Genomic DNA, 12,023 nt, shown 5'->3' with positions numbered 1-12,023 from the left:
ACAGTCTCTTCCTTAGAGAAGGAAGCTGCTTCTCTTCCAAAGCAGCTTAATCAATTTAATTTTTGCAAGATTCAAACCATTTTTAAATTAAGAAAAAGCAAGAATGCTTTTGAGCAAAATGGATTTAGGGTTGAGTCTGACTCCCACCAGCATAAACAGAACTGGCTCTTTTAAAAACAAATTACTCTGAAATTTTTACATAACAGAATAATTCCATAGCTCTGGACAAAGGCCAATTTCATTAAATAAGCATTGAATAAAAATGCCTTCAGCTTGAATGAAAGAAAGCAAAGAAATAGGAAGTCAGCAAAGAAATGATTCTGTAATTGCGTTCAGGAGCTCACGGCCCAGCCCCAGAGCTTCCATTTCTCTTGAAATCAATAGCAGATCTGTGCTCTCTGAAACTCTCTATTACAGTTACTGCCCTTTGAAATTGCAAAAGGTTTAAACAACAGAATGCACCTTAGCCAGTGATGGAAAAACAGCACTGTGTTTCTCAGTCTCTGTGCTCCTCTGGCAGTGCTGGCATTGGAGGAGCTGGCGGGTGCGTAGGTGATGGCACCAAGGGTGTGCTGCAGCTGGATGCTGCTTTGGCAAACTCTGGGACGCAGGGATTGGGGCACAGAGCACCATCTCTCTGTCTTTTTCATGTTCAGCTATGGAAATCCTGACAATACCACTTGACAATAGTTTTCAAGTGGTACAAGACAGGCTTCAAAGCTGCTACGTGGGGATGTGAACAGAATAAACAATAGTGATGTTTAAGTTCCTACTCTTTACACTCGAGGAAGTAAAACAAATAGGGTGGGCAGGAGAAGAGGGAACACTGCTCTGCAAGTGCTCCACCTCCAGAGCTAGGCCTTGCCTCTTTGCCATCCCACATTCCTGAGAACAAAATAGCATTCAATCATCATCATATGAGGGCTCATAGCAGTAGCTTATGGTACTTTTATTTTAGGTAGTTACACTCTCTTTACTATCTTTTAAGATCTAGTATGAAACCGTGCCTGAAGGAGAAGGAGGGTAGTGAGACCTACAAATAATATTGTGAGCCTTATACCTTTTCCTATGAGTTCTCGCAGTGTGATGTGGTATGCACCTTTATTTCAGCAGTTTCTAATGCAACACTGCCAAGGGTGGGAGCAGATTGCAAGACTTGCAATGCAGTCGTGCAAAGACTGACTTCAATGACCCAGTTTAATGGACAGTGTTGCTAGTATGTCCCTTTCACACACTGTAACAGCTTTCTGATAACGTGAATGGAGATGTTAACTAAGCTAACTGCTGCTTATTGACATTCATAGACAACCAGACACTGCACAATTTCCACTTGCAGGAGTGGAGTGGCTGGGCTATGCTGATACACAGCAGCAAGGTAACATCTTCATTGCTGTCTAAGTGCTACAATGCACAGAATAATAAGGCAGGGCCTAGATGAAGGAAAATTACATAAATAGTATTTACAAAGCCCAGAGAAATCAGAGATTTCACTTTTCACCAATGCCTTGTTCTTTAAAGTATTTTGTCCAACTTGCTCATAAAAATGTTTTCACAGCTAGAGATGGAAATTAGCTACATAAAGTGTATGTCTACAGACAGGAGTTCAGAAATCTGATTCCCGTGGTTTGTGGAAATTCCTTTTGTTTCAAGGTAGACAGTCTATACTTTGGTAGAAAGTTCTATTGTATATGCTCACTACTTGACCCCAATATTCAATTCTGAAATCACCTTCTTTGTAGAAGAAGATATTAAAACAAACAAACTAATAAACAAGAAACTGACCAATCTTGAAATTTCGATTTAATGAAATAAAAATAAAATAAAAAAATTAATGAAGTAAAAATAGCAGATTATATATGTACAGTACTAGATGAAAGAGAGAATCCTCAGGCTTGAAAGGGATTTCTAAACATGTGCTACCTTACTGATGGTTTGAAACAGCTGCATTTCAGCACATGAATCATACAACCCTCAGACCAGTTATGAGACCAAAGTCTTTTGCACCAGCTGGATCTCAGAGGTTTTGTATACTAGAAATCACACATTTCCCACATACAGACATCTTCCATGTTAAACCCAAGATATTAGTGAGTACATGACCTCTTACAATAAAAGCACTTAAGGACCACTCACATCCCCTCCCAGAAGATCTGCTTACCGCAGGAACTTTTGGATAGCTGTGTCCAAACACAGATTCCTCATATGATGGGTTACTCATATGTTGTGGGTTTCTGCAGAGACATCTCCCTGGGGGCCCTGGAAGTCCTCTTTCCCCCTTTGGTCCTATTGCGAATTGCCCTAGGAAGCAAAGTACCAGGTTGTCTTGTTATGAAGTTAATACACAAAACACAAACACAGCCTTAATGAGAAAAGTACAGGTCAGGTGGATATATAAAATTACCAAGTTTTCATATATGCACATGCCCCACCAAATCCAGTGGGAACTGAGGGGAGGGATTACCAGAACCACTAATTCCAGTACTTCAGGAAAAATATCCCAGTTTGTACCACAGTCATTTTATTTCAGATTATCTCAGCCTTTTAAATTTTTCTACCAGTTTTAGAGAAGAAGAGAGAGAACATTTGTCAAGAATAAATGTCAACCTGTTTAAAACTACAGAAATTCAGGACCGGATGAAGGCACAGATTACAGTGTCTGTGCACCAAGTTTTGTAGAGTCAGTCTCTGTATACACCTACAACCCTTTGGACCTGTGTATTTGTACAGCCACTTGAGAAATGCTGTTACAGAGGTTTCTGTACAGGAAAACCCATCTAGAAATACAGAAGTTCTACAATTAAACATTAAAAATGTTTTTTGACTTTCAAACTTTGGCAAGGATGCACTGTTCTACAAAATTAGACTAAGAGCCAATATATTCATACTGCAGACAGTGACATCATTACATAAATGTCTTTTAGTATCAGAATTTATATTCTAGAGGAAAAAGATTAACAAGCCTGACACATAAACTTTCTGTAGGTTGAATTAAGTCTTTAAAAAGTAATCTCAAGGTCCTGGCTGCCTTCCCATCAGCATGGTGAAAACTCCCAGCTAATTTACTCAAGCAAGGATGTTTCATAGTGGGAGACATGAGATATATGAAGACTCTGAAGCTGCTCCCAGCTTTGTGGAATTACCATTTCCACACCACCACAAGAAACATCCTGTCCACTGATGAAAGCAAGGGAATGAAAAGGGAAAAAAGCAAAATGGAAGGGAACATTGAACAGATCAGCTGCGCTACAAACAGCTGTTGTACATTTGAAGCAACAGTAGTTTCCAACTGGGTTTGCTTTTCTTTTCAGATATTTGAGTGTATATCTGGGGTGAAAATATACCTGAGGGTTCACTGTCACTATACACTGTGGGTCATGGATTGTCCTTCATGCCTGTGCGTGGTCTCACAACATGCCCAGAGTTCATGTGCATGCACAGCTTTAATCTGTACTATTATCAGTTACACAGTTTTTCTCATGATTTCTACAACATGCACAATTGCAGTGAACACAGACCTCCAGCATTTAATTAAAGACAGTTTTTTCCCATTGTCCTTTTTTCCTCTTTGACTCCTATCCCTTTCTCTTCTCTTTTCTTCTTTCCTTTATGCCACTGTGACTTGGGTCTTATCTGTTTTCCTTTTACAGAGCTGCACAGGGTGAGTATGTCCTGGCTCATCAGAAATCACAATCTTTCACTGTAAGCTAGGATATCTGGAGAAGGAGCAGACCTTTTATGATGGAGATTACCTATTCTCTCCAAGGCTGCCTCCTCATTTACCAAAGTCCCACAAGAACCACATAGTCTTTAATTTTTGTTTTATTTGAAACATCAGAAGCCATAAAGTAAGCTTTAAAATAAGGTATAGATTCATTATAATGGACAAGACCTTCAGGAGAAATCCCCTCCTTGCCATTGATGGAGAAGCCAATCAAGCCCTGCAGCACTTTTTGCAGAGGGGTCTATGTGTATGTGATGTGTCAGGAGGGGCTGATGTGCCAGGGACACCCTTTAGGAGATCACCTCATCTTCTGCTTACCTAATCCTGAAGGTCCAGGAGGGCCTGGCTGGCCAACAGGACCCGGCCTTCCAGGTGGACCCATGACACCTGCAGGTCCAATGTCTCCCTTTAATCCCTAGAAGAGAGGAGACATCCATTTATTTGCTAAAGTATTAGTAGCACACAACCTCTTCCAGCATTGTCTTCCCTTTCAAGAAAGCCAAGACATTTGCCAACAGAAGCATGCAGCATGAGCACCTGGGAAGATGTGCTCTACCCTCCTACATGGAGACAGAAAGGCACACCCAGACAGGATTCCTGCTCCTAAATATGAATGGTCACAGGGATCCATTCTGTGACGAGTCAGGAATCTCCCTGATCTGAATTCAACCCTTTGATAGCACTTCTTTAAGGATGCCTTTTTATCCCTGGTAGCTCTCTAGGAATCAGTGCAGCTGAGAAAGAAAGAGGAAAATCACTAAGGAGTTGTCAGGTTGCCACAGTGACATTTCCCAGTCTCAGGATGCAGTCTTTCAGAAGCACAGTAATGACTTTGAAGCCCACACTATTTTCAGAAGTAATTTAGATGCCTGGATTCCTATATTTCCTTGACTTTCACTATGGCTATAGCTGTGTTAACGAATCATCAGGAGGCAAGCAAGGGATTGACTTTATAATGTGCAAGATAGTGTGTAGCAACACCATACCGACAAATGGTGTCCCCCTGGTACCCTTCCAAGCAGTCAAAATACTGTAAAATTACCTGTGGTAGAAGAGTTTATACACAGTTACCATGCAGTAGCTAATATTCTGTAAAATCAGCCCTGATCTGCCTCATGGGAGTTTATTTGTGCAATCATACCCTTAGGCATTTGGAAGTTTCACCATAGAACTGTTCAACACCTTCCTATTTTTTGCTCCTGAATTTAATACGGTGACATTTATTAAAAATAACTACATTTATCTTCCTGCCTATATACTCCCAAAGGCTTGGATTTCTCATTCCAGAAATGTATTACATTGCTTGAAGTTAAAATATCTGAGTTGATTTTTATGTAACAGCATACATTATTTAGCATAATAAAAATAATGTGTAATGTGTAAGCTTTCTTTTAGTGACAAAGGATATTATTTCCTTGAAGATGGTGCCATTCCAGGTTAATGTGCATTCAGAGGCATATGATGAGCAGTTGTATGTTTAATTTAAGAGTAACAAAGCATATATGGTAATATATAATATGTATATATATATCCCATGTATACGTTTGAATGTCACTTGCACCATTTCAGCAGGGGAAGGCTGATTTTGCCGTGGCCCATAAAGAACTAATTGAATATTTGCTTTGTTTAATCCTATTAGGTAAGCTCTGTGCCATCAAAATATTCCAGGATTTATGCGAATGTCAGCGATGCTGATCTCTAATTACTTCTTACATTACACAACACAGAACTAGCAGACCAGGGTTTTGTAGCCCCAAAGAAGACTGTGGGAAATCTCTTTCCCCCACACAACAGCAATTTGGCAGAGGCCAGCCAGCGCCAGTCGGATGTGTGCTGCCTGAAAATGAGTTGTTTTCTAGGTCTCCTGCTTTGGAGGAATGATTGCTTAATGCTTTCCTGCTTAGCACAGACAGATTAAATAATAATGGCAGAGGTTCATATTAAATGCTTTTGCCTTGTTTTTTTTTCAAATGTGCCCATGGCTTTCAGATAAGCTTTTCCCATTGACAATATTTATATTCCTCTCTTCTCTTTCAAAGTAACATTATCTAAAGCCCTAAGTCATTCCTCCTTATCAAGACTGAAGCCCTAAACTTGGTCCTTAGGGTGAATTCCCAAGCTACAAAGCTTTGGATGTTATGTCTCACTTAGCAGCAGTGAGGCTGTGACTTATGACTCCCACTTCCTGGACAAGTTTTAGGAAGAACCTGGCCCAGAGGCAGGGAAGAGTTGAAGAAGTCAGTGAGCTAATCAAGAAGTATCTCAAAATGGAAGTGGAAGTGACACCTTCCTAATTTAGCTGCTTTCATCTAGCCATGTCAGCGGGATCAAGAGACAGGAAATGACCCCATGTTGATGGAAACTCTCCTCTCAGCTGAACAAACAACTACAGCACTTAAACGTGGCAGCCAGACCCATAGAGCCTTAAAGTGCCACTCTCTATTTTTTTCAAAGGATTAGAAAAGAAGAAAGGAAATCGCTAGCTCACTGATTTATCCAGAGGGAAAGCTGCTTTTCATGCAGAAGATCAATGCTGAAAGGGATTTGTGTACTGAGCCTTGGGACAGGAAATGCCAGTTTGGGGACAGACTAGACTTCTTTTAGTCACACTGATAGTTTCCTTAAATTATGATACACCTTATGTCACCACTTTTTGATTAAGGCATTGTGTAATGTGACAAAATATCTAAGGTCAAGTAAGGAGTGCGCTGTGTTCAAGTTGATCTGGATGCACTGCATCTTCCCTTAGCCTCGTGCTGTGGAAAGATATTATGTGCATAGTACTTTAGCAGAACAGATGAACAGAGCTAACAAAAACAAAAAAAAAAGGCAAAACCAAAAAATTCCAGCAAAGGTCACACATCAACTTTTAAAGCATGACAAATCTAGGACAAAAAAATATTTCTTGTGGGTCATCTAGCAGACTTACACGATACTTACCTTCCTTACTTGGGAACCTGTTATTCCCTCTTTAACACCCAACTTTTATTTTTTCCCCCAACTGGCTATTCTATGACTTCAGATACTACCTTCACTACAGTGAAGAAGGTATGTACCTCTCTTTGCAGTGTTGGGCCTAACCAGACTGCAGTGTTGGCCATAATCAGACTGCAAATAAAATACTTTCAGGTAAGCTCATTGGCTCCTGTATCTGAGCAGTTGTACATTGACACCCACATCGGTGTAGCAAGGGCAGGTTCCCTTCCCTGTTGGCAGAAAGAAACAGGCTCTGCAGGTGACAATTCAGAGCACCAGGAACTGGTCATTTTTGTGCCCCCAAAGCACTGCTTAAAATAAATACAAAAGGTGAGGTGCACTCAGAGAGGCCCATTTGGTGGCTTGAACAGGTAACTATACCAATATTGTTACCTGCTTCTTGGAAAATGCTATAACGGAGGAATCAATATCCAATATACACACGATTCCTACTCTTTACAATTTGTCTGAAAGTCTGAAAATGTAGCTCTATCAGCATAATTTTGAGCTCTTTAGCCATCAAATGGGTCTGGGACCACAGCTTCATGTCGCTTAGTATTCAAAGGAAGGGTTCAAGGTCTGCTCAAATTGTATTAAATGAGTGTGTTACCAAGCCAGGACAAATAAAACATTTCCCATGCTGCGTGGCCAGGGAATAGGTAAGGTTCTAGCCCTAAGGCTCTTGTGTAGCCTGTGTTTGCGTGTGAGGTGTTTTAGAGGTTCTGTCTGCTCTCCATGTGATACAGTGCACAGTAAAAGAACGTAAACCACACAGTCATAGTCACAATCACACAGACGCCATGAGTCACAGGAAGAGGAAACACCATGGTCCTACTTGTTTGCCTCGTTTTCCAGGTCTTCCTATAGGTCCTCTGTGTCCCGGTACTCCAGACTGTCCCTTTGGGCCCATCTCTCCCTTGATGGGTATGGAGGGAAGGAAGCAAGATGTAAGTACATGATTGTACCTGCCTTATACAAGACAACAGGTGGACATTGCTCTCATTCACACAATTCCTCTAGATAATCAGATGCCTTCTTTCTTAAAAATCAAAAATGATAATACAGTATTTTAAACCAAACATAAAGTAAAAAATATCTCTTACAATTTACCCACATATCCCTGAAAAATCCTTTCATAAAGAGGAGGCCAAATGGAGAGATCAGAAACACGCTCAGATACTTGGGAAAGTCAAGGCTAGCAAAACTGTCAGATCCCTTGGTAAAATCTTGCTTTGCTGTTAAGATGTATGTGTTATAAAGACACTCAGGGAAAGGGAGGTGAATTCACTCATAACCTCCTTAGGAGCATCTGCTATCTTCTTATCTTAATTTCAGATATATCATGTGATTATGTAAAAAAATATCCTCCTTTAGGTTTTCCATAAGCCAACATCCTAATTTTGTTTGTTTTTCAAGAACAGAAAAACAATGACATAAGAACTTATCAGGGCTATCACTGCTATTTATAGTAGAGCCACTTCAATTCAGAGTATCAAGAAGGAAATATTTACTAGCTTCAAGTGAATAAAACCCAAACAATTAGAGCAGTTATGAATCTATAATCAAGTATTTGGATATGTTAAACAGGAGGAAGATTATAACAGAACAAATTATCTGGGAGAAAAAAGAGAAAAACCAACAAACAGCTAAATCTGAGTTTTCTTCTAAGCTAAAAAACCTACAGAATTTGATCAAGTCCAAGCAGTGTTGGTCATGGAGTCAAGCAAGACCTTTCCAGGAAGTCCCTGAAGTCACTAATTGACCTCGTGTTAGCATTTAACACAACTCCCCAGCACATCACACCCACTTACTTTTTGTCCCAGCATTCCGGGGAAGCCTATTTCTCCCTACGAAGTCAAAGGAGAAAAATAATGAGAAAATGTGTAATGGTCTTTGACAAAGCAGCACCTTCCTTGGAAGGAAGAAAAACAAGTGTCATGTATGGATATCAGTTAAAAAACCTCGCATTGACTCAGCACTGCAGGTGATTCAGTAGGTGGAGAATTATAAGCAAACTTTTACAATAAAGCCCTTTGTATGGTAATGCTACTCCTCTGTCTGATTCTCTGCTTTTCTGCTTCCTCTTCTGTGGCAAAAATATCCCAATCATGCTTTGGTCTACAGGCAGCCCTGTTACCTGGACAACTCTCGGAGCCTGCCTTTGGGAATGACATTTCTCCATTTGCATCAAAAGCAGCTTACTTTTCCTTTCTTAGTTACAAGAACCACCAAGACATGAATCTCTCCCCTTTCTTCCTCTCCCCGTATTATCATATCATCAGCTAAAAGCATTCTGGCAAGCTGCCAGTTCTGAACTGCACAGGCCAGGAGAAACTGAGGTTACCTCCAGGGAAATCCCCCTCTGACTCACCAACTTACCCCCTTGCCATTGGGGCTGGGGGACACATAGACATGGAGTCTGTCCCACCACCTTCACATCAGATGGGACCACTGCCTCCCCTCAGCACTCCTGCCCTCCCAGGAGGATGCTTCCATGCTCCATTCCTCCATGCCACTTCTGGTTTTTGCTGTCAGAAGTACATTGCTCTTCACATGCACATTCAGTTACAGATGACAGCGACCTGGAAAAGAAAATTACCTGGTCTCCTTTGACTCCTTTGTCACCCCTGTCACCTCTGGATCCCTGGAAAGACATAACAGGGGGACAACAGCTTCATTACTACTATTCCATTAAGAAGTAAAAAATATCTCTCAAATAACAGTGTCTTATTTGAAGTCAGTAGAATATAGTAAGGTCTTCAGAGCAAGGTATATAGCTCATTATTGATATTATAACAGAATTAAGGGCAAGGCCTGTAGAAAAAGGGATTCATTCTCCCAAGAAATTCTTTGAATACATGCTTTCCTGGACATAATACTTCCAAACTTGATTTTTTTCCTCCAGTTGGCTTCATTCCCCAGTTCAGGTCCCACAGTAATGTCTTACAGTAAAAACTGTCTCCTTGCCAAAACATGTATCCCTAACTAAACCAGATCAAAAATTAAGGATTATTATACCCATTCTACAAACAAGGAATCTGTAGTGAGGTTCACTGTACAACTCGTCCACAAGAAGACATGGTGTAAAACTCACTTCTTCAACATCCCAGCCCAAGCCACAAGACTGTGCTTCTTGTCTATACTTGTTTCCTTTAGACTTCATCAAAATTCAATCTCATTTCTACAGTTACTTTTTTTAACATAACTGTTTCCCAATATTAAATGATACATTATTTTATTGTCACACTGACCTTTTCTCCTCTAGTTCCAGGAAAACCCTAAAGGGAATGATAGATATTTTAATGCTTCTTGCTTTCGAGATCACCCAAGAAGCCGGACTTTCAAACTTTGAAGTGAAGAAAAAGAACGAAGCACAAATAATTAATTGCATCAACTTGTAAATGCAAATGAATATTTATAGCTCCTAAAATTGGCACTGAAACAGAACTGTGAAATATGAGTTAAAGGCACAACAACTCAGCCCAAAAGCTAATGTGAAAAAGCCAGGTAAAGCCAGCAGATTTGATATTGCTTTAAAATTGAAACAAGTGAAATAAAATGTAACTGAGAATAAATAAAGCATTGGATGCCACAATTAATAATCTAAAATCATTTTAGCAACAATATTCCTCTTCTGTTTTGTTTGTTTGTGTTTTATTGGTTTCTTTCCTCCATGGAATATCTTTTAGTAATACTTAAGTAATCTAATGTGATCATTAATATAAAACTGATCTTTCTCTTAAAGAAACATACAACAATTAATGGTGTTCAGTTCTTTTTTCTAGTCCTTTATTTGAATAAACTGATTACCTAATTTTTTGAAGTACCATAAAATGTTGTGGTTTAAATTTTTAAAGGCAGTGTCTATGATATAGACAATGATGTGCAGATACTGGAACATCCAGACCAAGTTGTGCTTCTATCCTACTGTCAGTACATACGTATAGTTTCAGTAGAGGGCCAAAATGATCTCCACAGTCTATGAGGTGGGTAGAAAACATTGCAGACATGATTTAATGCTGCAGATATATTTAAGAACTTCATTTTTCTAGTGTGATACAATTATGTGTGAATATGCTTTAAAAATAAGTTACAATAATTTATACCAAAACATTTTTAGGGAAAGCTAAAAACACAGCCAAGCCCAACCACACAACATAACCTTGCTTGACGCAGAGCATATCTTTTTAGCTGTATTAGAAAAGATATATATTGATAAATGTTTTCCAGCAAATTCATGAGGGAAGCAGCTGTCAGCAGAGTGTTAGAAACCAATGTCTGAAAACACAGCACTTGGTTAACAAACCTTGGAGCCCATTGGTCCTCTTGTACCTGGCAATCCCATCACACCCAATTCTCCCTTTTCACCCTAAAGGGGTCAATAAAGAGAGTTATTGATTGTGGCTCTCTGATGACACCATATTTGAATGTCTGACAGTTTAGTGGTTCAGGTTTTATGTCAAATAGTTGAGATAAGCCTGACCTTAGTGTAGATCTCTGGTAGACAGAGGTCTATATTGCAATTGTATTCTGCCTGAGTCCCCACATGTTATCTTACTCTTCTATTTACACTTTCTTGTGTGCACAACTTATGCTCCAGTTTTGCCAGATGTTATTAAAGGACATGCAAGCAAATCACCATCACCTTTTCTGCATGAAGGTGCATTGTCTCTACCCGGCACCACTTCCACTTCCACTAGGCTGCAGATAAGAAAGGTGTTTTGCTGCATGCCTTATGGCTTGGGGAAGCATAATGACTACTTTTAATGAAGTTCTGAGACATCACGTGCTGTACAGTCATTTGGAGCCAGTAAATCACAAAAAAAATTTACGACAACTTCTCTGGCTACTGTCAGCTAATTATATCTAGCATGAAATAATGGAGTAGACGGCCAGACATGCAGCAGCACTACCAGCAGAATACATTTGCCTCTCATTCTCCTTCAGCTTTCACTGTCCTAGAAATGGAGGGGATTTTCACACTGGCTGCTGCCCCTGGAGACTTGAAAGAAAACAAACTACAGAAAAGACTTGAAGAAACAAAGTAGGAGAAATAAGGACCGAACTAAGGCTGTGTCAAAGAAAGAAAAGACAAGGAAGGAGACCCAGCTGAAGAAATAGCAAATATCCACAGAGGTGGATATGTGGAAATAAAGCCAAACAGCAGCACACTGGACATTTACAGCAAGAAGAGGATGCAGCAAATGTTTATGGTGAAGATGAGTGTCAGAACTTTGAGAAGATCAGAGATGGGGAAAAAGGAAAGAGAGACACAACCAATTACACAAGCAATTGATATGAGCCCAGAGATCTGTTGGACTGTATT

The 12,023-nt window shown here is 39.9% G+C and overlaps 1 protein-coding gene across 2 annotated transcripts in view; it reads right to left on the bottom strand.

The window, feature by feature from the left end:
- Positions 1–12,023, bottom strand: part of COLQ (collagen like tail subunit of asymmetric acetylcholinesterase) — a 40,876-nt gene that overhangs the window by 6,518 nt on the left and 22,335 nt on the right. For both annotated transcript variants that reach the window (XM_018075688.2, XM_018075689.2), the window contains exons 7-13: positions 11,004–11,066; positions 9,949–9,975; positions 9,297–9,341; positions 8,509–8,544; positions 7,533–7,613; positions 4,040–4,136; positions 2,159–2,298 (exon numbers count right to left, since the gene is read on the bottom strand). In XM_018075688.2, the coding sequence (XP_017931177.1) occupies positions 2,159–2,298; positions 4,040–4,136; positions 7,533–7,613; positions 8,509–8,544; positions 9,297–9,341; positions 9,949–9,975; positions 11,004–11,066 (489 nt within the window). The remainder of the gene's footprint in view (positions 1–2,158; positions 2,299–4,039; positions 4,137–7,532; positions 7,614–8,508; positions 8,545–9,296; positions 9,342–9,948; positions 9,976–11,003; positions 11,067–12,023) is intronic.

This window comes from Manacus vitellinus, unplaced genomic scaffold (assembly GCF_001715985.3).
Source record: "Manacus vitellinus isolate BGI_N305 unplaced genomic scaffold, ASM171598v3 scaffold_3_pilon, whole genome shotgun sequence".
NCBI classification, from domain to species: domain Eukaryota; kingdom Metazoa; phylum Chordata; class Aves; order Passeriformes; family Pipridae; genus Manacus; species Manacus vitellinus.
The sequence above is the reverse complement of the archived record's forward strand: the minus strand, read 5'-3'. Positions and strand labels throughout refer to the sequence as shown.